This window comes from Mytilus trossulus, chromosome 4, assembly GCF_036588685.1.
Source record: "Mytilus trossulus isolate FHL-02 chromosome 4, PNRI_Mtr1.1.1.hap1, whole genome shotgun sequence".
Lineage (NCBI taxonomy): Eukaryota > Metazoa > Mollusca > Bivalvia > Mytilida > Mytilidae > Mytilus > Mytilus trossulus.
Genome location: NC_086376.1, coordinates 12210729 through 12236858, shown reverse-complemented (window position 1 = coordinate 12236858; position 26130 = coordinate 12210729). Strand labels below are relative to the sequence as shown.

Below are 26130 nucleotides of genomic sequence, written 5' to 3'. Positions count from 1 at the left end.
TGGTTTAATATAATATCTTGTAATAAAACGTCTTACAATGTATAAAAATACAAAATGTAGATACAGTTTAAATTATCCTTACAATTTAGAATGAATGACTTGACTATAATTGTCTAATGACAGGGGAACATATGTCTTTGAGAGATTGTCCAAAACATACAACGGATCTGTAACTTTGTTCGGATCAAAACCCTCTTCTACCAATTCAATTTTTCTGTGTTTCATTGTTTGTGTAACAATTTGCTCATTTAATATCCTTAGAAAAATAGGTCTTGCATAACTTGGTAGTTCGTGTTCCATTTTCCTATACATCTGTTGCAACAGTTCCGTAGTAACTGTTGTTCCATGATTAAATGTTATAGCAGCCATACCAGCTCTACCATCTGCACCTAAACAAAAACATTCTACAGTTTTAGAAACTATTTTCAAAACTTTATGTGCAATACAATATCTGTAAACGGTGTCTGTGTATTACTTGACAAAATTCATGCATTAAAGAATTAAATGCCCCAGTTATGGGTTAAATAGCATCACTGCCTTGTGATTTGATTTTTGAATCAAAGGCTATGGAAGTAAATCCAGACAGAAAATCCGGGTAGATGGAACTCGTTAGCAACAGCAATCGTCTAAGGGATGGAATCCCCTACAGAAAAGCCACAGGTCCTCCGCCATTGCCGGTCTCAAGCACGGATGAGAAAGGGAGGAGAGTTATGCATAGGGCCAGCACCCCTATCATGTAAAAAAAACCTACGCTACGGAAACCACACTAGTAAATCAAAATAACTTCACCGGTACTCAAGGAGACATTCATCAGACTATTGATGGAATGACTGTTATTAGTGAAAGCAGAGATGAAGCTAATAACACGAGAAATGGACTTCTGAGGCCAAAATCCCTACTTAGAGTGGGTGGATGGAATGTCCGCACCATGTACGAAGTAGGAAAAACTGCGCAAATTGAAAAAGAAATGTTGAACTATAACATCGATATACTGGGCATAAGTGAATGCAGGTGGACAGGTTATGGGTCAGTTATAACAACAAATGGACAGAAGATAGTTTACTCTGGGAGAAAAGATAATATACATAGAGAAGGTGTAGCCATCATAATGAATAAGCAAGCAAGTAAAGCTCTAATAGAATGGAAACCTATAGATGAGAGAATAATAACAGCTAGATTCCACTCAAAATATGTTAAACTTACTCTGATTCAATGCTATGCACCAACTAATGAAGCAGACATTGAAACTAAAACCGACTTCTATGAAAAGCTCAGAAGTGTAATGGAAGGAGTACATGCCCATGATGTTGTACTGGTTAATGGAGACTTAAATGCCAAAGTAGGTAATGACAATATCGGAGTGGAGAGAATAATGGGTAACAACGGATGTGGAACTTGTAATGAAAACGGAAACCTACTGATTGAATTTTGTGGACTAAATGATCTGGTTATTGGTGGTACACTGTTCCAGCACAAAGAGATACATAAACTTACATGGACATCGCCAAACAGGAGAGACAAAAATCAAATTGACCATCTAATGATAAATGGCAGATGGCGGCACTCACTGAATGATGTATCTGTAAAAAGAGGGGCAGACTGTGGAAGTGACCACTTCCTGGTGATTGGCAAAATTAAATTGAAACTCAAGAAAGCTCCGAAGATAAACGAGCTGAGCAGGAAAACATTTGATCTGCAGAGACTGAAGGACAACAAAATAAGACAAAAATTTAATACTGAAATAAAAAACAGATACCAAGTACTCCGTGAAATTGATGACAATAATGAAAACATGGGTGAAAACATAACTGAAATTTGGGATAACATCAAGGACATTTATACTAAAACAGCTGAGAAAGTATTGGGGTTAAAGAACAGAAAAAGAAAACAGTGGCTGTCAGACAAGACTTGGGAAAACATCAAGGAAAGGAAAGCCATAAAAATGAAACTTAATGCATCTAAATCTAACAGATTGAAAACCAAATTGCAATCAGATTATAGAGATAAAGACAAAGAAGTTAAAAAAGGGGCAAAGAATGATAGGAGAAACTATGTGGAAGAACTTGCAAATGAAGCTGAAGAAGCGTCAAAGCGTGGAGAGCTCAGTGTAGTTTATAAAATCACCAGACAGCTCTGTGGAAAGTCCAGGAATAATGATGCACCAGTACTATCCAAAGAGGGGAAGCTACTAACTACAGACAAGGAAAAGTTAGATCGTTGGGCAGAACATTTTAAAACTATCCTAAATAGGGCGGAAACCAACAATGATATACCAGACATTCAACCGTTTGGAGATGCACTTGAAATAGACACAGAAGCTGTATGCAAAGATGAGATCCAAAAGGCAATAAGACAACTGAAAAATGGTAAAGCACCAGGCATAGATAACATCAGTGCAGAATTACTAAAATCAGACATACAATCAACAAGTGAGATACTACATTATCTATTTACGAACATATGGATAGATGAAGAAATACCAACTGAATGGGACAAAGGAATCATTATAAAACTGCAAAAGAAGGGAGATCTGAAACTCTGCAACAACTGGCGAGGAATATCACTACTTTCAATTCCTAGTAAAGTATTCCTTAGAGTCATCAAGAATAGAATAACTGATTCCATTAACAGTAAGCTGCGTGAAGAACAAGCAGGTTTTAGAAATAACAGAGGCTGCATAGACCATCTATTTACCCTCCGAAACATCATAGAACAATCCATAGAGTGGCAGAACAAAATAGTACTAAACTTCATTGACTTCCAAAGAGCATTTGATAGTGTTATAAGAGAATATATTTGGGACATACTAAGAGCATATGGAGTACCACCGAAAATAATCAAGCTGATAAAGATATTCTACGACAAGTATGAATGTAGTGTATTACACAATGGACAGCTTTCTGATTGGTTCTCGGTGGATACAGGCGTCAGACAAGGATGCGTAATCTCTCCACTTCTCTTCTTAATAGTTGTTGATTGGTGTATGAGATCAACCTTAGGAAATGGAAACACTGGGATAAGATGGACACTCAACTCCTTTCTTGAAGATTTAGACTTTGCAGATGACATTTGCTTACTATCCAGCAACAGAGTACAAATGCAAAAGAAAACATCAAAACTGAACACTATGTCAAACAAACTGGGGCTCAAAATAAACATAGAGAAAACGAAAGTCATGTCTATCAACGACCAATCAAATAAAATCCCAATAACGATTGGAGCCGTAAACATCGAGGAAATAGAAGACTTTACATACCTAGGCAGTGTAATAAGCAGTGATAATGGGACCACCAAAGACATCAAAGCAAGACTGAGTAAGGCTAGAACATCCTTTTGTCTACTCAGGCCAATCTGGAAATCGTCATTCCTTGCAAGAAACACAAAACTCAAAATATACAACAGCAATGTCAAATCTGTACTGCTTTATGGATCAGAATGTTGGAGAATTATACAAACTGACTTCAACAAACTGGCCGCATTCCACAATACCTGCTTAAGAAGAATACGCAAAATCTTTTGGCCAAACAAAATATCCAACCAGGAACTATTCAAACTGACAGCACAAAGAGACATAAGAAACGAAATAAAAACAAGAAGATGGAAATGGATAGGCCATGTCCTAAGGAAGGAACCAGCAAACATCGCTAAAGTGTCACTGAGGTGGACTCCAACTGGTAAGAGGAAAAGGGGGAGACCTAAAGAAACATGGAGAAGAACAGTGGAAAGCGAGATGAAGGAGGTTGGGATGTCTTGGCGAGAAGTAGAGAAGAAAGCACAAGACAGAGTGTTATGGAGAGAGCTAGTGTCGGCCTTATGTGCATCAAAGCACGAAGAGGATTAAGTAAGTAAGTAAAGAATTAAATGCAACGAGTGTTTATAAACATGATAGACATAATATAATCATTTAATAAAATGGATACAACAATTTCATAATAATGTTTGTAATCGATTTTAATTTTAAATTTTCATCGAAATTATGATTGGAAACTCGATGAGTACCATTCGAGGAGAAGAAACTGTTCCGCAACTTTTACATTTACAACTACTCAAGGTTAAATGGAATTCCTAAGTTATACTTAGTTTCATGTTCAATGTATGCTGTTTTGCATACATAATAATTTCTAATGTTTACTTGTTTTTTTTTAATTATCCGTATTCATTTGATCTCGGTGTCTTTTGCCCTTCTTGACTGATTATCTCTTTTTATTCATTTTTGTTATGTTTAATTGCACTACCTCTATTAATACTGACAGGAAGCAGATATACCCCAAATTAATTTTGATTTATGCTACTATACTTTACCTTGAATTTGAACGCCATAGACATTAGCATCTTGTACAAATGGCAGAGTAGATATTGCATCCGAGACTTCTCTTGTTGATACATTCTCACTTTTCCATCTTGTAAACAAAAATCATCTTGTAAGTTATAATGATGTAGAGTGCAATAAAAATTAACAAACATGAGCTCCTAAAGACCATATCTTCAACATTTCCGATTTACAATTTGTATTAAAACTATTTGGAACAATATTTTTATTTAACGCCGTGGAATATATGTTTATGTACGTTTTGGCACATCTTTGGTTTGGGTATTTGTAACTTCGTTAGATTTTGCCTTTCCAACTTTTTTTTATTTGAGCTGCTGACAGATCAAAAACAGAACCTGGTGTACTATCCTGTTATCTGTGATAGGGTGTTTCCATCCTTAGAGGGATACAACTGATAATAAAAGATCGTTACTAATCCAGTTTTCAATATTGCTATGCTGGCATGAAAAATCATGGATACTTCATTTCTGTAAATTTACTGATTTTAAAATGTAAAAAAAATATTTGAGTCGCTAGGTTTCTTTATCACCAGGCATATAGAGACAGCAAACATTCGGTTCTCAATCCTCTTCAAGCTCATTTTGATTTTGCCTTCTATCATTTTGTGATTTCGACACTCCTGATAAGTTTATAAAGTAGACGAAAAGCACATCTGGTGTAATCATTTTTATTGATGATTTGGGTTTTTGCTGTTGATGTATCTCGTTGTAACGCCTTAATACACATTTAAAGCAAAGTAAACAAAGTGAAAAAAAGAAATTCGCATCGTAAAGTGACCAGTTGTTGGTCACAAAGGCATCCTTTGTTGATACCTGATACATTGGTATTCATAAATCCTTGAATGTATTATGCGTTTACAAACTTACTTTAAGGTAAAATACACTTCACGCTGCACTTTCATCTTTATAACGCGTTAACACTTCGATTGTGTATACATATGTGCTCTCTGTTTCTTCGGTTTATGTTAATATGTAAAGTCAAAATAGTGTTTACCTGAAAGTGTCACCTACTCGGTCGCGGAAGTACATGTAGTAGTGTTTGTCTAGATAAAACAGATCTCCAAAATTAAAGAACTCATCTCCGTCTTTGAATGCATTTCTAACAATTTTCTTTTCATTCATTTCCTTTGTTCCTTTGTAAAATGACGTGATGTATTCTGGGACACCAGAAATAAACAAACCTTCTTCACCTAAAAGAGAAAAATACAGATTATTTATTGTATAATGACAATTACCTTAACATATGATGTTAATAGACAAAACACAAGAGAGTAAGTTTATGTGACAACTGTTCAGATATCGGCTATCACATAAAATTTGAATTTTTGAAATATTTAAGGTTTTTCTACCTCAGGGATAGATTACCGTAGCTGTATTTGGCAAAAATATTAGCAATATTTGGTACGCAAGTCTCTTCAACTTTGTACATTTTTGCCCTTTTAACTCGTTTTGATTCGAGAGTCTCTAATGATTCTTTTGTAGACGAAACACGCATCTTGCGCAAATATGACATTTTAAACCTGGTTTCTCTGATGAATTTATTTATATGCATAAATGGAGACAGTCAATGACAATCGTTAGATTAAACACGTTAAGCGTATCCTAGCATATAAATATTGACAAAAACGTTAACCCTTTGTTTTAATAATTACAGATAATGCTGGTAAAATTATTTTATTTATCAACTTCTTTGGGCAATGCATATGACACGTAAACACTTATCTGAACATCATTTTAACCTAAGCGTATTTCAAATGTGGCATCACAACTGATTAAGTTAAACAGAAACTTTTATATAAAGCACCTGGTTTTACAAGAACACATCGTCCATTCTTGTCCCTAATTGGTTCATACGTTATGGGATCATGACGTACAAGATAGTTTTCTACACCACGAGGTGGTCCAAATTGTCTCTGTAAAGAATTTTAAAATTAAGATTAACAATAATACCGAAAGTAGGAAAATTTTAAACAAGAAGTCCCTTAATTATCAAATGACAAAATCATAATAAAGCTGAGACACATCAAACAAATGAAAATCAACTTGGTACATGCATATGCTTTTGTAGAAAATGGAAGATTAAACCTAGTTTTATAGCTATTTAAACCTCGCACTTGTATCACAGTCGCATAGAATCCATTATATTGACAATAATGTGAGAGCAAAACAAAAAGACAAAGTAAGTAAAAATTTCAAACATTGGGGTACAGCAGTCAGCAATGTGTTATAATCTTGATCGCTATAATATGAGCGTTCACTGATGAGTCTTATGTAGACGAAACGCACGTCTGGCGTACAAAATTATAATCCTGGTACCTTTGATAACTATATAACACAACTATGAACAGCACAAGAACACACTGGCGGGATGTATAAATACCGAGCTACGTCAAAAGGATATAACCAAAATATGACTAAATAGTGAAGGTTAAAAATAAACAAAATATGTAAACACAAACACCAATTTAACATGTAATTAAATTATCAAGATGACAAACGACGTCAGAACCTAGATTATATACTTCAAGACCAATGTTTTTGTTTGTAAAGTTTGTAACTTTTGACAAATTACAACTGTAAAGCATTGAATTAATTTGCGGCCTATTTTTTATTTCAGTCTTTTATTTCATATATGTTTTAACCTAGCATCTTTTCAATGAGCTTTCATAGTCTTGGCTGAAATTAAATTATCATGTAGACGAGCATGCTACATTTTGGAATAAAATATGAGAACATAGGGTGATTTTCTTTTGCACCAGAACACGCAACACTCTTGATTTGGTGCTTGTATAATTATTAGGTAATTTACAGGAGAGAATGAAACATTTCAGATATTCTTATACATGTATATGAAAAAAAAATCTTACAGTCAAAGGTGACCATCTTCCAATGCACCCAGGCTTATTGAGGATATTCCAGGTTCCTGTTGTTCCTTCGGTTGCTCCAAAGAACTCTGCTATCAACGGAATGTTGAATCGACCTTTAAACTCTTCCCATATATCAGGTCGTAAACCGTTTCCGATGGCAACTCTAACTTTATGAACTTTATCAAGGTCATTCTATAATTCAAATAAATCTGCAGTTGGATGTTTTGAACAGTCAACCCTTACAAGTTACACTATTTACATCAACTTGAAATTTGTCTAATCATATGATAAAAATATAACAATTAAGGTGATAGATACAACCTAAAAATGATAATACATTTAAGTCAAATTCTGAAAAGTGTATATTTCAAGATTTGGAGTCCATGTGAATAGTTAATCGATAATATATACAAACCGGAGGGACCCGAATTAAATATCGACACATTTCTCCTATATACTGTACAACTGTTACGTTGTGTTCCCGAACTTCGTCAAAGTAAGCACGGGCTGAGAATTTTCTACCAATCAGAATAGTCGCACCTAGAATAGAATGCAAAAGTAAAGAAGATGGCAATGCATCTTAGTTTACCACGTTCTGGTTGTTGATACAGTATAACGTATGATTTTTTTCTCAGCTTTTTGAATTTACCTTGGAAATTGGTATTTTTATTTTACGTTTTTAGTGTAGCTTTTTATTTATTTCTATCTAGTTGTATTTCTGTAATCGATATAATTGAATTCCTGCCCTTTTGTGCTATGTTACTCACAATAATCAAGATCACATGACCACACAACATGTTTTTGTATCCGTCTCATGGCAAGAGTTACATCGGTGGGTACTCCAAATACTGACTTTAACCAATATGATAGTATGTGCCTTCCAAATTAACATTTATATATACGAGCTCCTGGACAAAATTGATTAAATGTGTTAAAAATTCATTCTGTTACACATGTGCAGCAAAACTTCTATGGCATTATTTCATTGTAGAACTATATGTCATTTACAAGATTGTGTTTTTTCTAACTAGTTTGAGGCCAATATATACATACCAACGTCTATTGTATTAAAGAATCCAAGCACTGTAGCTGCACTATGGTAAAGTGGAGTACATATGTATGCTATATCATTTTCGTTAAAGTTAAAAAACAGGAACGACTTCGACAATCCAATTGCTTTCGTTTGGTTTATTATGGCTGGCTTAGGTAAACCTGTAAAAACAGAAACACACTCTTATTTTTTAAAATTCTTTCTGCATGCACAAAAGTATCAAACTCGATCATACTTGGTGCATTAATGGAACCATCAACTATGGCTGTGAAGATAAGTCTATATATCCAAATATGTATTTGTAAATAAAACTATTTTTTCCCGAACTGAGTTCCGACGAATAAACTCCAAAGTCTTGCCAAGGAGATGAGACTTCACGTGTGAATCTTCTGTACTGGAAATGCGGACGTTTGAAACGACAGTTGATGTATATAGCTTTACCAACACAAACTTTTTCTACGTTTACAAATTGACAAAACGTGTGCAGATTTAAACTTTTCTTGATTAGGTTTTTCACCAAATATCAATAGATTTACATTTATATGTTCTATCCATATTTTCTAAATTATAAAATGATACATTTGATAAACACCGTGTGATGCTTTACTTTTGTCGGAGTATAAATGTCATCTTCTATGTTCTATGAAACTAAATAGTTGTCCTTTTACCGACCGTGCAAGGTCTGAATAGCCAGTCAAGGTCGTTAAAAACTTCCATTTGTTGTCCTTTTCATGTAAAAAGTAAAATCACAAAAATACAGAATTCCGAGGAAAATTCAAAATCAAAAGGCAAAATCAAAAGGTCAAACATATCAAACGAGTGGATAACATCTGTCATATTCCTGCATAAAATTCCTTTGTATTGACAATGATGCGTGAACCAAACAGACATACATAATAGGTAAATGTATCAAAATAGAGGTAAATGTATCAAAATAGGGGTACAACAGTCCACATTGTGTTATAATTTTAATCACTATAAAACAAATAAATATGTAATGAATAAACACAAAAGGCTTATAGACAGAGCACATAATCAAACATGAAATACAAGAATGAATTTGTTTACCATATCACAATAACATATAAGTAGCGAACCACGTAGAATGAATATCACTAAACAATTAAACATGCTGTTCGGTATGTAATTGTGAATCTAAACTATTCTATTTTTATCAGCAAACGCATTTTACAATGGGGTTCGTGTTGCTTATTCTTTAGTGTTCTTTGTTGTGTCATGTGTACTATTGTTTTTCTGTTTGTCTTTTTCATTTTTGGCCAGGCGTTGTCAGTTTGTTTTCGATTTATGAGTTTCACTGCCCCTCTGGTATCTTTCGTCCCTCTTTTGTGAAAGTAATCTATATATCTTTTCATACAGATACATGATGTGCATTATCGATGAAAGTGCGAAATTAATATACTTGAATATTCCATAACATATAATAGATATATATTTACTCAATATTGGGCTTACACATGTGTACGCTAGAAGCGCGTTTCCTCTTTAAAGGATCCTTTAGTAACGCCCGTAAAATAATGAAGGAAATAAAATAAAGTTCGAAGCTGACGCGCCAAAATTCCGTAAATGTTTACAAATACAGTTTATGTTATACATTGCTGGTATATACAATCTTGAGTGTTTGAAACAATTCAGAGTAATGGAAACAGTGATATATAAAAGTGACCATATCAATTATTATTTATGTCAACACAGAAAAGCTGACTACTGGGCTGGTGATACTCCCATGGCGGAAACTGACTACTGGGCTGGTGAAACTCTCATGACGGAAACATGCAGAGGTGGTACATAAACTCATCATAGATACCGGGTTAAAAAATATTGTATGCTAGAATCACATTTCATCTACAATAACACATTAGTGGTAGGTAAAATAGTCAAAATAAAGTACTCAATGTAGAAGGTTTTGCCAATAATTTAATGTTATTGATTCCTGAGGTAGAGAATCCTTAGTATTTTGAACAATTCAACTTTGAAAAATATTTGATGCAATGGTAAAAATGACCTATTGAAATACATAGCTGTGCTCTTACTTATTCCCAGTTGTTAAGGAGAGTTCTACGTTTTTATGTTATGTTTTTGTGGACATATGATTGACCATGTCTTTCTCCTTGAGACACTAGGCTGTCTTTCCTTTTTTCAACAATTTTTTTTTAGATCCTAGGCCAATTGGCATCATTATTAACATGTAAATGGTAGAAGCTAGAAGTTCAGATAAAAAAAACCAGCATGATGGCAATAAAAAAAACCACAATCCTGAAAAAGGCAGATATAAAATTTGCCAAAAAAAGACCATTTTCAAGGAAAGCGTATCATAGTTTCATTGATAAATCAAATACGATAAAGCTTGATATTACTGCCATACAAGTGAGAGGTTTAGCGCTGTATAACCAGGCTTAATCCACGATTTTCTACATTTGAAAATGCCTGTACCAAATTAGGAATATGACAGTTGTTGACCATTTATTTGTTGTGTTCTATTATTTGATTTTGCCATTTTATTAGAGACTTTCCGTTTTGAATTTTTTTTCGGAGTTCAGTATTTTTGTGATTTTACTTTTTGCTGCTTATAAAGAAGCAATGGTAATACAGTTATGATGGGGTTGAATAAGGAGTACATATGAACAAGGATTTGTTATGCTTCTTGTAGCAACAACCCCCACTCTCCCTTCTTTTGGACTGAAACAAGGCGGATGAGGGTTACACATGGGGTTTATATTCTGTCGACATACCTGGTTTTGACCAATTTTATGCATTTTCCTCAATGTTTTCCAACCTAATTATATCTTAAACTGAATTTAAGTATTTGTCAATTTCTGTGTGATTTGGTCTCTTGTCAAGATATTATATCTCATTGGCAATCATACCACATCTTATTTTTTATATCTTTTTTGAACTTTATTTGCCTTTTATCGATGTCATCAACTATTGTGCCTTATATATGTGAGTTAGTTTTGACTTGTACAAAATGATCGCCACTAGTACAGTAGCTAGATTGTGCGTAGTCAAATTTCGTTATTCGTCTGTTCGCTCTAGCTTTTTTCTTTGGTCTTTTGGTTTTCTGTCAGAGGTACATCGACAAATTTGACATATCAGATGTTATCATGAATTTGATTGGATAACGCATATTTGTATCACGCATCTATAATCGAGGACAAAAGATGAAATAGCGAAACGTACCTGTAGTGCCCGAGGTGTAAATGTAACATATTGGATGTAGAGGTGAAACACTTTGTCGAAACACTTTACATATAGGAACAGGATTGGCTACTATTACCAGATCATCCATAGAAATATATCTGTCGTCTAATTCCGCTCGACATTTACCATACACGTAAATGGGAAGGGAAGACAATTCATCCCTTATTTCATCAATACTAGCCAGCAACTCGTCGCCTGAAAGGAAAACTTATATAAATAGCATTCAGTTTCCCCTTTACTGTGGGTATCAACTTTCGTGGATATATAATTTCGTGGTTTTGTCAATTTCGGCATACAAAGCCTTTTAGAAAATGTTTAATTCGTTGAACATTTAAATTCATGGTCCATCGGTACCCACGAACACTACAAAAAATCGTATCAAACAAAAACAATGAATCCACATTATGTTGTTCCTCTGTACCATCTAGATTCTGGACAAATTATCAATTTGTTCATTGAACATCGTTTATTGTCACTTAGATTGTTTCAATATTTTAAGGACTGAATTTCAACTTATACACTTATTTCAACTACATGTAGTAAATTTATGATAATGTTATTGTGATTTGGGACATGATTTAAACCATTAGAATACTCGACATCAGGAATAATTCTTGTATACGTATTATATCTTCAACGTCTTAGTTGTATTTTTGCACTAATTATGCGTAGTTCGATCGAAAATAGAAGTTAAAGCAAAGTTTTATCTTTAGTAAAATTGAGAATGACGCAACGTCAGATATTGCTATATATACATGTATATACCATTTAGTTTAACAGAAAAATGACGTTAAATTGGAAACGCGCTTTATCTAATTCTTCCAGCTTTACTTTTTGGGTATAGTATAACAAACAAGTATAAATGCCGTGAGAATCCAATCCAATATGATCAGTTATAATTAACATAGGATATTCGATTTTACTGCTAGACTAAGTAATTATGTGTTTATGGAGGAATATTGCTGCATTATATATTCAACCCGAGTATGATTTTATTCAAGCAGTGACATGCAATAGCTTATACTTATGATACTGAAGTGTTCTTACTTTTCGATCGTCTTATAGATGTGTTTTATTGTAATGTGTGCATCATTTCGCTCTGTTGAAAGCAGGACATTTATATTTAGTGGAGGAAGGAACGCGAATGCAGTTCATGCCGTCCTTAGCATTTTACGCTTGTAGCGACGTCAAATTATCATAACGGACAAACTTGCAAAAAAAAAGACATTTTCATTAATCCGTATTTTTTATAGACAACCCTGTAATCTTAATGCTATTTGGTGTACAAACTTCAACTTTAAAAATCTTTTTATTGGTATAGTTATCAAAGACGAAAAATAATCTACACGAAATCAAATTTATGTTTTTTTGGCCGTAAAAGTTTTGTGAAGGCATGAAAGTTTAACTCGGACATTTCCGCAAGATATTGCAAATCTATTGTTTTGAATTGAATATGTAGCTCAATTTATTTTTCAATTCGAATTTTGGGAGATAACACTTAGTACTAAACTATCGTGCTTACAATTTAATGAATTATATGTCAAAATTTTATTTTTAAACTGAATTGTTTCAAGTTTCCAAATTAAATTTCCGTACATCACATATTTTTGAAAATATGGATGCAAATCTTAAATAGAGACAGCCATGTTAACCAATACTAAAACATATCACGTCTTAGAATGTTCATGCAAAATTTCGAAGAGTTGCGTGAATATTTCGCGAATTGTTCGAGTTTTATGTTTCGAGTTTGTTACATGGGACAACGCTTTAGAAAACGTTTTTTCGGATAATCTTTGTCTTCCTAAGCCTATGGATATTATATTTTTATTCTTTCTCTATCATAATATGAACCTTTAAGAATCAATCTTTATTTTCATGTATAATTTGAACTATTTATTTCAGCATTTCTATACTTGAAAAAAATTCCCGTCAAATATTTAATTAACGCTATTTTACGTGGTAGTAGCAATATCTAACGTTGCGTCAATGGATGGAAATGGGGAATGTGTCACAGAGACAACAACCCGACCAAAGAAAAAAACACAACAGTAGAAGGTCACCAACAGGTCTTCAATGTAGCAAGAAATTCCCGCACCCGGAGGCGTCCTTCAGCTGGCCCCTAAACAAATATACACTAGTTCAGTGATAATGAACGCCATACTAATTTCCAAATTGTACATAAGAATTCAAAATTAAAATAATACAAGACTAACAAAGGCGAGAGGCTCCTGACTTGGGACAGGCGCAAAAATGCGGCGGTGTTAAACATGTTTGTGAAATCTCAACCCTCCCCTTATACCTCTAGCCAATGTCGAAAAGTAAACGCATAACAATACGCACATTAAAATTCAGTTCAAGAGAAGTCTGAGTCTGATGTCAGAAGATGTTATGTAACCAATGAAAATAAACAAAATGACAATAATACATAGATAACAACAGACTACTAGCAGTAAACTGACATGCCAGCTCCAACTTCAATAAAACTGACTGAAAGATTATGATTTCATCATATGAACATTAAACAGGCTCAGTTCGATTGAATGCAATGTTAAAAGCCAAGTTTCAATTAGTATTTGAAACTGCAGAACAAAATAAACAATGATTAACTTACCTTCTCCAACAATCAATGCTTTGGCTTCACTGACTGCAATAGAATGAGCCAGAGGCTTAGATTTTAGATGGAAGTTGACAAAAGCAGCTGCAATACCAAGTTTCTGTAACCCTAAAATATAAACCAAAATTTAATGGTTTGACATAATTGTGTAGAATTTCTTTAATTTGGTCCAATTGGTGATTTGCGTGTGCATTTCAGGCGGAGATAAATTCATGTCAATTTTACTTCCTGTTCAGTGGCGGATTCAGAATTTTTCATAAGTGGGGGCCCAATGACTGACCTAAGAGGGGGCCCGCTCCAGTCACACTTCAGTGATTCCCTATATAAGCAACCAAATTTTTTCCCTAAAAGGGGGACCCGGGCCCCCTGCCCCCCCTAAATCCGCCTCTGACTGTTCGTTGATCTTATTTCCACAGGATTATTTTTCTTTACATATAATGTATGACAAATGATTTCAGGTTAAATTTATTATTTCTAATATTTTTTTTATTAACAATCGAGAATTCAAAACTATCTTAGAACAAAAATAAAGGATACGTAAACAAAATATGTATATACCAAGAAAAGTCCAAACAAAGGCTGGTTCGTTGTAAATCATCATGGCCACTGTATCTGTCTGTTTTATATTCAATTTTTGAACAGCGTTTGCAATCCTGTTAGCCATTGAATCAACAAATTCATAAGTATAATATTTGTCCTCAAATATAACAAACGTTTTCTTTGGGTGTTTTGCCACAGCTGCTTCGAATTGGTCAATAATTCTTTTATCCTCTATCATTGCCTTCATGATAGCACCGGCCGTCCGTTTGGTTGCCCGTATGGTACGGATGTCGTCGCCAATGTAAGGAAAGAATAGGCGCCATGATGCCAACCCAACCCCAGCTGCTCCTGCGGCCCCTAGTAATGCCTTTTGTGTACTTGACATGCTATGTTTGTCAAATTATGCTAATCTGTAAAAGGCACATGACATTGATAGTTATGTTTAAAAAAAGAAAAAGTTCCAAATGTCAAAGTTCCCTTTAAAATTAATTTGTTGAGAACAGGAAAATGAACAGGAAAGGTTAAACAGTGATTTTATTCAGCACACTTTAACAAATCAAGATGTTCCAAGAACAATAACGTTTTACAACAACTTTTCATATGAATGTTTTGATAATGGGTGAATAATGTTAGATATATGAATAGTAACAATATTGCACCGGTATTGAAGGGCCCTTTTCAATAACTGCCGGGACTGTTTCTCCACTGAGTGTTTTAATGTCAACTTAAGGGAAGTAGCAGATCCAGAAGTTTTTACAAGGAGGAAGGGCGCTGACCTAAAAGGGGAGTGGGCGCTCCAGTCATGTTTCAGTGATTCCCTATAAAATCAACTAAACTTTTCCCACCAAAAAAAAGGGGGGGGGGGCTGGATCCGCCTATAAAGTAAAGAGTTGATTTAATATTAACTAATCACTGCTTGATAGACTCAAAACAAGTTTGACGTCACTTGTAAGCATTTTATATTGTGTCTTATAGAACTAGCAAAGTTTGTTTGTGGATAAACCACACTGTTGTCATATGTTGTACATATGAATATACTTCCTTTGTTAACAGGGTCTAGACGAACTTTTTACATAATTACATAACTAGACTGTGTACATGTATCTATATATATGCTATAAATATGACAGGGCCTTTGCGTTGTTGTACAAAAAAAGTGGTGGACATTAGGGACTTATCATTTTTCATCTCGGAGAGCGAACTGACCATTTTGAAATCAAACATAGAAAAATTTTCTTGACCCCACTCTATCAAACCAGGAACATTTATATTAAAGATACTGTATGTTCCCAGATTAATAAACATGCCAAAATTTTAACATGGAAAACGCATATCATTTTATTCACAGATAATATTGCAAACATGAATTATTCTAAGTGGAAGTTGAGTCTCGAAAACATAGTTTAGGAAAATAATTTGAAATATGGCTCTTGTGGATGCTTTTTCTGACTCTTTTTATTCTATTTTTTCTATATTGGGCTATGAAAGAAAACTTGTCCTTCAGTTACTAAATTATATATATAAAAAAGACCCTTAAAGTATCGCTCAGGGTAAAATATTTGCCACAAAGGGCCAACCCGTGTTAAAATCACGATATATTCAAACCCCCATCAATTATTTCTTAATTATACTCTGATGCGGCGATTTGGAATTTTGGAAGAAATTTTGCACAAATCGCTGTAACTTTGATTTCATTTCATTTATATTTATTTTCTCTTAAACTGTTAAGCTGAGTATAACAAAACAGGGCAGTAATACCGGAAATTAAAGGCTACGAGGGAATAAAATCTTCAGCAGATGAGTTCACTCTCTCCTCCCCCTCCACGGTAAAAAATGATAAGTCCCCTATGCTGGAATTTATTATGTACATATTTTTACTTTTACTCCTCCCGACCAAAAAGACAGTAATATGAATAGTTTAAAACATAGAAAGCAAGAATGAATATATTTATGTTTTAAAACTTAATTCGGTTCCTCTGGAGTACTTATTTCCAACCATTTCTTCAGATATGAATCTTCTTTACATCAGCAAGATTTAGTCAATCTTGCAATAATTTGATAAAACAAAATTTCTACCGTTAAAAAAAGATAATACAATTTTAGAAATAATGTGCCAGATTTTTGTTATCAAAATGAAGACTTACCTTACTAAAGACGCAGTTTCATCGGAAATGATACTTTCATATAACATGTATATATAATCTAGGTTATCATGACATAGAGGAGATCATATTTAATGTATGGTCAGTCATACCTTATCGTTAATGATGTCCTGAATCGTAATCACCTTAATCACAAAAGTAAACTGCTCATTTTATCGAACGGTAGTGACCACACTTAAAAACAAAACGAACAACATTAAAATTTCAATATAATATAATTTATAACGGAAATAAAAACAATATATGTGAAATGAACCAATAGTTTTGGTCTCGTTTGAAGTTACAAGTTTGATCATATGTTTTATAGACTGCTTATAAAAGAAAGAAAATACAGAGTAAAAAACATCACAAACTACTACCCCCAACAGAAACAGAACAATCTATTCAGTAACAGTAAAAAACTGCCAAAAAAACTGTCACCGTCAGCAGATTTCTGAATTGAGTATGGTATTCGTCCTCAAATACATAAAAAACAACCTTTTTAAAGGTCACTCTTTATCGTACCCAAATAGTTTTCTAATAAAATTGAGAATGGAAATGGGGAATGTGTCAAAGAGACAACAACCCGACCAAATAAAAAACAACAGCAGAAGGTCACCAACAGGTCTTCAATGTAGCGAGAAATTCCCGCACCCGGAAGTATACATTTATCCATATTAAATCTTCCATTTTCCATAAAAAAAGTATATTATGTTTGATAATTAACTAATTATACATTTAAATGTTTTTGCCAATAGTCAGTGTATGTAAAGTGCGGATCCTAAAATATCATTTTTACTGTATATGCCATAAATGTCTAATGTTGAATGATAAATAAACAGACGAACTTTTCTTAATTTTTGAAGAAAATGAAGAAAATGAGTTAAAATGTATATGTTCAGAAATACATTATACTAATAAAACAAAGTAACAGATGCGAGCGGGGTTTTATCGCGCCTACAGCCATCCAGCTGTGAAATATATACCAAAATAGGTGAATATTTAGGACATTTCACGAACAGATCGTGCAGGTGCTTTATAACTAACATGTAAGATGTTGTTGCAGTAAAACATATTCATTTTAATACAATTATTAAAGTTGTGTAGCGTAGAATATGTTTTGTCATTCAGTTTCTTCATATTTAACTAAATTCCACTATGATGATTTCGTAATGCAAGTCATGTTAACTGTCGAATAATGATACTATTCTTTCATTTTCACTGTGGAGCGAATCATTATTATTGTATATGCGGTGCATTTTCACTGTATAATTTTTTTTTATCTATTACAGCTTTTTTTATTGGATAATCATTATGATAACACCCAATTTAATTCAAATATTAAAAAAACAGGTTAAACTATGCCTTTTCATATTATTTAAAAATGTCTATCTTATTTACAAAGTTTGTATAAATAATTTTACAAACAAAGCAAGAAAGCCAACCAAAGTTTTGCTTTACATGCATTAGGAAATTAGCTGTAAAGCCTTAATTTAGCCGACTTGCTCAAACAATAGATAAAGTAAGAGAAAGATTTGATAAAATTTAACTTACGGAGGAAAGTTTGGTTTTAAAACTCTCTAATAAATTCAATAGAAATAACATTTATTTCAAATGTATTCCATTTAGTTTCTTATAAAGCGTATAGGGATCTTTATCCTTATTTTTTTTTATCCATTTCCATGACACTTCACCACTCATTACGTAAATCTTGATATATATTGCACCTTTGTTTTCCCGTTTAAAAGGTTTTACACTGGAGCCCTTTATAACTTGCTGTTCGGTGTGAGCCAAGACTCCATGTTGAAGACCGTATTTTGACGTATAATTGTCTACTTTTATAAATTGTGACTCGGATGGAGAGTTGTCTCATTGTCACGTACGACATCTATATATGGCTCAAAAACGAAACGAGACGGGATAAAAAGGGATAAAAAAAATCCACGCTACTTTTTTAATATATTTATAGTGGGCTTAACATAAGTCAAAATGAGTAAAATAGTGGGTCACATTTGGGTATAAGCGTCACGCCGGATTGCCGATTTTTTGCAAGCGTGACAGGTGAAAGTCAAATGATTGTGTAGTGAAAAACAGGAAATGAAGTCTAGCGGGACACGGATAATTACAAAAAATTAGAACTGCATAGTATAAGCGGGATACGGGAATCTGACAAAACATTAAGCGGAATACGGGAATCTGCCAAAACAGTAAGCGGGGTCCGGGATCAGAACCCCCCCAATGAGACCCCAGAATAAGATATTTTTGTATATTCATCCTATTGTTACAGTCATGCCTTCAATAACAAATGTATCCGATGCATGCATTTTTCTTATATTTTTGGTCCCTTTTTCAATTTTGTGGGGTCCAAATTTATAGACAAAAGTCCTTTAATATAGATATTTGGAATTCGTTGACATGCTGAATCTAACCGTGTATCTAGTTCGAGGATTTTTTGCCTAGTTGCTGAAATAGCCCACATAGAGTTCCAAAGGGTCTAAATTCAACAAAAATGAATTGTAGCATGCATTTCGTGTACAATAACCCAACCCAAATGTGCATGGTTTTACCTCTGCGGTAGTATCCATTCGCGGAATTAGAATTTTTCATAAGTAGGGGCCCACTGACTGCCTAAGAGGGCCCGCTGCTGTCACGCTCCAGTGATTTCCTATATAAGTTAAAATCAAGGAGAAACGTAATCTGAAGAATACAGTATGACATTTTGAGAATCGCTTTTGTTACAAGTTTGAAAAGCTATATATTTGATGAAGAATGAATGAGGAGTTTGTATTTCAATTTGAAAATACATGTATCATAAATCCTAAAGTCATCAACTAAGTTTTTTCTTCATTTGTTGCAAGTGCATTTATCACATAATTCTACAATAAAAATTCCTCGCATCTTTGAAAATTCTACATTAATAATGACTGCACTAACAGTAATAATTCATCGCATCTATAGTTAAAATGGATCGCTTTCAATAATCGATATGCTATATTATGATGCTTTTATAACACTTATTTGAACTTTAATGCTATGTTTGTATATTATAAAGACATATCACAATGAAAATATGTTAAAACTTAACTTAAAATCCTTTAACTTGATATTTTCAAAACGTAAACAAATACAGTTTTCCCATGATCCTTTATTCTACAATAGACATACCCGCATATAACAGTAAAAATGAACTAGCTGGATTCGCACTTTATATACACTGATAGTGAAGTTCTAGATTTCACGAACGTTTAATTCTTAAAATTAAAAAAAAAATGTAATAAAATATTACAAATATAAATGTACTACTTGAATGTTCGTGTCAAACCTTTTAAGATTCATTAGATCTATAGGTTATATTCATATCACGTTATCATGTTCTTTTCCTGAGTATGCATTTAATTTGAAACTGGAATTTAAACAGCTATCTGTCGACTTAGGAAGCACATACATGTACAATTAAATACGGTCAGTAAAACACTGGACATGAATTAACAAAATAAACGTTTTCTTTGGATAATTTGCTATGAAGAAAAACTGCCGTTTACAGGTGCGAGATAGACCTGTTATAGGTGTGAGTACCAATATACGTGAAATTGTGATCTTTTTTGTTTCCTTCACCTTAATTATTAAATTCTTGACTGGTATCTAGATATACTAGTAGAGTTACACTTCTTTGTCTGAGGAAGGAATCTATCATGTTCAAGTCAATGTACCAATAAAGTTACATTTCTCTTTTTAGAGAAAGGGAACAGGTTTAGTCAATCTACCAGAATGAGTGGTGTTTAAATTTTACTTATCCTATAAAGTCCAAGTAGAGCGAATTTTTAAAAGTAGTTACAGGTCACTGCACGATTGTCAACAATGAGCAAACCACATACCGTATAGTCAGCCATAAAAAGCCTTTGCATGGCAAAATGTGGGCAATAAAAACCAAACGAAAACGAAAACAAATATGACAGACATCAACAAACGAAAACCACTGAATTACAGTCTCTTGACTTTGAACCGGTATATATAAAATGTGACAAGGATGAACATGTGTGTCCTTTGTGTCTTCTTTGTTGTTGTTAGGAATGCATAAATACCCTGCCATGTCCGGTCTTTATTTTTGTTTTTTCTGATTTGTATCGATATAAGGAGTTATACCCTTTCAACTGAGTTTTATAATTCGTTCTTATGTTGTGCTTTAACGCCACGGTCACAGGTTAGAGGAGGCTTTAGCGCTCAAATACATTTTTATCATCGCTACATTATGTATGTGCATGTCTCAAGATAAGTAGCCTGCAGTTTCACAAGTAATTGTCATTGGCTCATGTATGTCATATTTTATTGATTTTATTATGAATAAGGCCGTTTATTTCTCTTTTGATTTTTCATATTTTTCGTGTTTGGACCTGTTTTAGTCATTTTTTCTCATCGTAGATGTCCTTTCGGTGCATATAATTAGTTTAAACATATCTATCTAAAGTGGATTGGAAAACAAGTCAGTATTACAAATTATATCAATCCGATTCGACTTTGCGGGTTCGAGTGCTGCCTTGTAGCGGCATATTAGCCTGCTCTTTTTCGAAATCTACAAGGGTGTCTTTTACGTGCAAGAAAGCCTGTCTCTTAACACGTGTCAGCTACCGTATTTATCGTCCTTTTCCGACGGACTATCATCGTTTCCTCAAGACCATACTTGCATATAATTGCTTACATCAACTTCATTTGAACTGCATCTGTTGGATTTGGAACTACCACATTTTCAAGGTTGACTATTATCGTTAACAGTGTCAATAACTAGTCATTTTGCATTTTGTTATCAAAAACATTCTATTTAGCAGACTCCCGGTTACACTTCGACAGAACCTTCAATCAAAGATTAAAATACTAATTGTTTTTTTTTAAAATTAAGTTTTACTGGCGACACGAATGACTCATACAATACCATAAAATTGCGAATGGAAATGGGGAATGTGTCAAAGAGACAACAATCCGAGCACAGAGCAGACAACAGCCGACAACATGTATAGACAACAATATTTTCATAATATTTAACCCCCTTGCAACTTTAAAGACGACTGCCTGTGGTTTTCTAAATCAGTTAGTTATAATTCCAATTGAACAGTTTGATTTGATATAATTGGTTTGATAAAAAAAAAATGCAATGGGTTCACAATTTTAATTGAACTACCATAGGTGGAGAGTAAAACTTACAGTCAAGGTTCTCATCAACATTATGGACCTTTGTGATTATCTATAAAAGGAGCTGCTGCATGCCAATCATCAATGGCATGCAATATTCCAACACGAGATAGAGATTCATTGAAAACTATTGGCAAGCTTTCATGCCATAAACGTTTAGATATATAGTGAATAGATATTATGTTTTTATACATTTTCATGAAACTAGAAGTAAATTATTTTATTTTATGTTAAAATATGATTTTTTTCCCCTCATTATATCTAAATTTGTATTTTCTTAATAAAAAAAACTTACATTTTTAAAGGTTTTCTCCATGAAGATTATCTATTAATATACCCAAACCGATTAATTTCGTAATTCAATGATTAAGGAAGTCGTATGTTGAAATTGTCAAAAGTGCTTTTTTCCGGAGTCAAGTTTATAATGAGTTTTAAAATAAAAAGGTTTATTCAACATTCTTATAATTGTTTTAATTATTGTATAAATGTGTCATACAACTTTATCTTTAATTTCTCGTTTCAAATTTGTTTCTATTTGGCTCTTCTGTTTTGAGTTTCGAGATATAAAAGTTTACGCCTCTGCTTATTTAAAAGTACCTACTACAATCTTTAAAAAAACACCAATATCTTCATTTTAATCTAATCTAATAAATGTATGTTCAACATTAATCTTTAATTCGTTCATTGTAATTGTCGCAATCCGTGCCATGTTGTGGCTCAATGAATCAGATAGTTTATAAGCAGTCTTCCTCTGTTGAAAATTAATTGAATTTATCATTCCGAGATGTTCCCTTTAATTATAGTATTGCATAGAAAACATTCAATAAGGAAAAACAGTATAGAGGAGAAAATTCGGACTTTTTGTATGAAACATGTACCAAATAGAATACTGAAAATAATTACACTAGAAACAAAATATCCACTGCTTGTTTTACGATTGTCATCAAACACAACAGCCATTAGTGTCACATTGCATGGCCAGACACTGTTTGTTTTACGATGGTCATCAATACCACAGCTAACAGTGCCGCATCGCATTGTAAGCCACTGCTTGTTTTACGATGGTCATCAAACACCACAGTCATTAGTGTCAGATTGCATGACCAGCCACTGTTTGTTTTACAATGGTCACCAAACACTACAGCCACCAGTGCCACATCGCATGGCCAGCCACTGTTTGTTTTACAATGGTCACCAAACACTACAGCCACCGGTGCCACATCGCATGGTCAGACACTGCTTGTTTTATGTTGGTCATCAAACACCACAATCAACAGTGCCACATAGCATTGCCAGCCACTGCTTGTTTTACGATGGTCATCAAGCACCACAGCCATCAGTACCACATAGCATTGTAAGCCACTGCTTGTTTTTTATCCTGGTTATCAAATACCACAGCCAGGGTTAGGGTTAGAGATAATTTGATTTCACATTCAGATATATTGCTGAAAATCTTTTCATTAGGTATTCAAACTTTCTATTTATTTTTTCCAGAACTAAAAATTGGAAAAAAACCCGGTTTCATGCGCAACTTTTTGAGCATTATACCTTGATTTTAACGTGAGCGGTCATCTTAGTACCATGCTATCTGCCAATCGAGACGATATTAACGTTATATTATTAATTTTCCAACCTTAGACGCAATATACAAACTTCACCTGTATATTGGATATACATTTCTCAACTCAATCGGTAATCAAGAGCTTGCAACTGCTACTCAGAATTTATAAGACGTCAACATTGTCTGATCAAAAGTTGATGAACCAGGGATATGTTAAAAACAAATCTTGTCCTTTTTCTAAAAGAGTTCTCCTGAAGATATCAAGACCTTGTGGATAAATATTCTGAACCAAAATCATAATGATACATGATGGTACTGATATTGTTTATGGTCCTATAATGTGCTATAGTGATCTTTTTATTAGTCTGTCTTTGCAACTTTTACTATTTTGTTCAATTATGGTTATATAATTTTGACGTAGCTCAGTCTTCATACATCTTGCAACTTGTTTATTGTGTTATGGTAATTTTTGTATTCGTGTCATACAATTTGCTGATGTATCTTGTCTACATGCCATTTTGTATTGTTGTTGTTGAAATAATTATTTGTTTTATAGGATTAAAATAAGAAAACAATGTTGATGGCTGTGCCCCAATTTTTGATAGTTTTACCTATGCTTGTTTGTTTTGCTCACATATTATAAATTTAATGGAATTCTATGCCATTGGTATAGAAGTAAGAGATTAGGCTAGCAATAAAACCAGGTTTAATCTATCATTTTTATTATAAGAAAATGTCTGTACTAAGTCAGGCATATAACAGTTTTTTTTCCCCATTCGTTTGATAAGTTGACTTAATTTGAAAAAGGTTCACCACTAATTACGGCCACATTGCTTTCTATGTTAATGCTGTCTTTTACTGAAAAAAAGTCAAAATGTGCTCTACAATGTAAACCATTCATTCAGCTTTCATTTGATACCAAAAATACCTAACTATTTTACATAATTTAAGAGTCACACTCATACGTAAAAATTATTTTTTGTTCAATAAAATTATACTACTTTCTGGTATGCCTTTTTATGTAATTTTCCTAGATTTCTGGAGTCTGTAGTGTGTTTTCCTCAAAGAGTATCGGCATTCCCATGGGAATAAATAAAAACCACAAAAATATTGAAATCCGAGGAAACCTCAAAACGGAATGTCCCTAATCAAATGGCTAAACAAATTTAAAACTCAAACACTTCAAACAAATGTCATCATATTCGTGACTTGGTACAGGCATTTTCTAGTGTAGAAAATGGTGGATTGACCCTGGTTTTAAAGTGCCAAACCTCTCACATGAACGACAGTCGCATCAGATTATATTATATTGACAACGATATGTGAACAAAACAAACAGACACAATGAAAAGTCACAATTATGATAACAGTAGTCAATATTGTGTAATAATCTTAATCACGATAAAAACAAACAAATATTCAACAAATAAGCACACGTGCTCAATGTCTTGCCAATTTGTTCATGTCCAGAGGACCAAAACATTCCTTCTAGCTTAGCTATTTTGAAATGAATTTCACATTATACGGTAGATGCAGAGGTGCTTATGTTTTTACTAGTTAGGGTCCTGGTAATGTTTTTATCTTGGATGTCTATTTGTTATTATATATTAAGTAAAAACGGTTGAATAAAACATTGCCTTCAGTTATGAACTGCTTTCTCTTGAGAAGAACCTGAAAACTCATTCGAATTATGTGGGGTTCATGTTGCTTAGTCTGAAGTTTTCTATGTGTTTGTCATTTAAGTTCTCATTGAGATACAATGTACCACATGCTCTAATCTTATAAAGTACATCGATTGGTAATAAAAGAACATGCTTTCTGATAGTAAAAAAAAAAGAAACCAGATGGTTTCCAATGAGTCCATTCCACTGTACACCAAATGATGTAAGGACCTATGTGGGTCTCTGTTATCAGGCAGTACATGTTTGTGGAACAATGAATCACGATGAACCTATATAAAGTATTTATTTGATTATTGAATTTCTTATGTACATGAAAAATGTCAAGATAAAAGACTTAACTCAAACTAGATGCTGCTTGTTAACTTACCACTGGAGTAGCCATAGAAAAGGAAATGGGTTAATGAAAACAACATGTTTTGGGATTCCATCACAAGTCCGTTGTGACTGAAATCTAGTTGATAGGAAATAATTTTTCAAGATATGCATGACCATCAAATGCCGCTCAACTAAAACCTTGAAGCATTTAAGAATTAGAATACACTGATACCAACAGTATTGATCAAATGCTAATCTTATAAAACTGATCCTAAGTATGGCAACAGCAACCTGAACGATTTTACAGTCAAAATTATGTGTGTTGATTGACAGATTTATGGGTATGAATTAAAAAGAAAAAACAAATGAAACTATATGCTGAGGCAAAATGTGACTCGAACACAAACGATTTCTGTTGATAAACGGTTCATTTTTATATATTCTGTCTTTAACACATCAACAAATTAACAGATCATTTGTTCGTGCTTTCTCTCTCTTCTCTCAAAATGAAACAATTGTTTATAAAAAATCACTTTCTTCAAGTTTAACAAAGTTTTTTTGATGAAATGATAAGAAAGAAAACAAAAGAAAACAACAATAGTAATTGTTTAACTTAAAAAACGGAAG

At 33.4% G+C, this 26130-nt stretch overlaps 1 protein-coding gene across 3 annotated transcripts; it reads right to left on the bottom strand.

The window, feature by feature from the left end:
* Window positions 1-3: 3 nt before the first annotated feature.
* Window positions 4-22337, bottom strand: LOC134714697 (long-chain fatty acid transport protein 6-like). Of its 3 annotated transcripts, none has more exons than XM_063576184.1 (11): window positions 22241-22337; window positions 14639-15030; window positions 14078-14188; window positions 11446-11661; window positions 8250-8408; window positions 7612-7736; window positions 7197-7388; window positions 6134-6242; window positions 5324-5519; window positions 4303-4400; window positions 4-389 (listed from the first exon to the last, which is right to left on the bottom strand). In XM_063576184.1, the coding sequence occupies exons 2-11, from the start codon at window positions 15003-15005 to the stop codon at window positions 79-81; spliced, it is 1884 nt and encodes a 627-aa protein (XP_063432254.1). In that variant the 5' UTR covers window positions 15006-15030; window positions 22241-22337; the 3' UTR covers window positions 4-78. The 3 variants fall into 3 exon arrangements, with proteins under 3 accessions (XP_063432254.1, XP_063432253.1, XP_063432255.1); XM_063576183.1 differs by lacking the exon at window positions 22241-22337 and adding an exon at window positions 16765-16893; XM_063576185.1 differs by lacking the exon at window positions 22241-22337 and adding an exon at window positions 16875-16893.
* Window positions 22338-26130: the final 3793 nt, after the last annotated feature.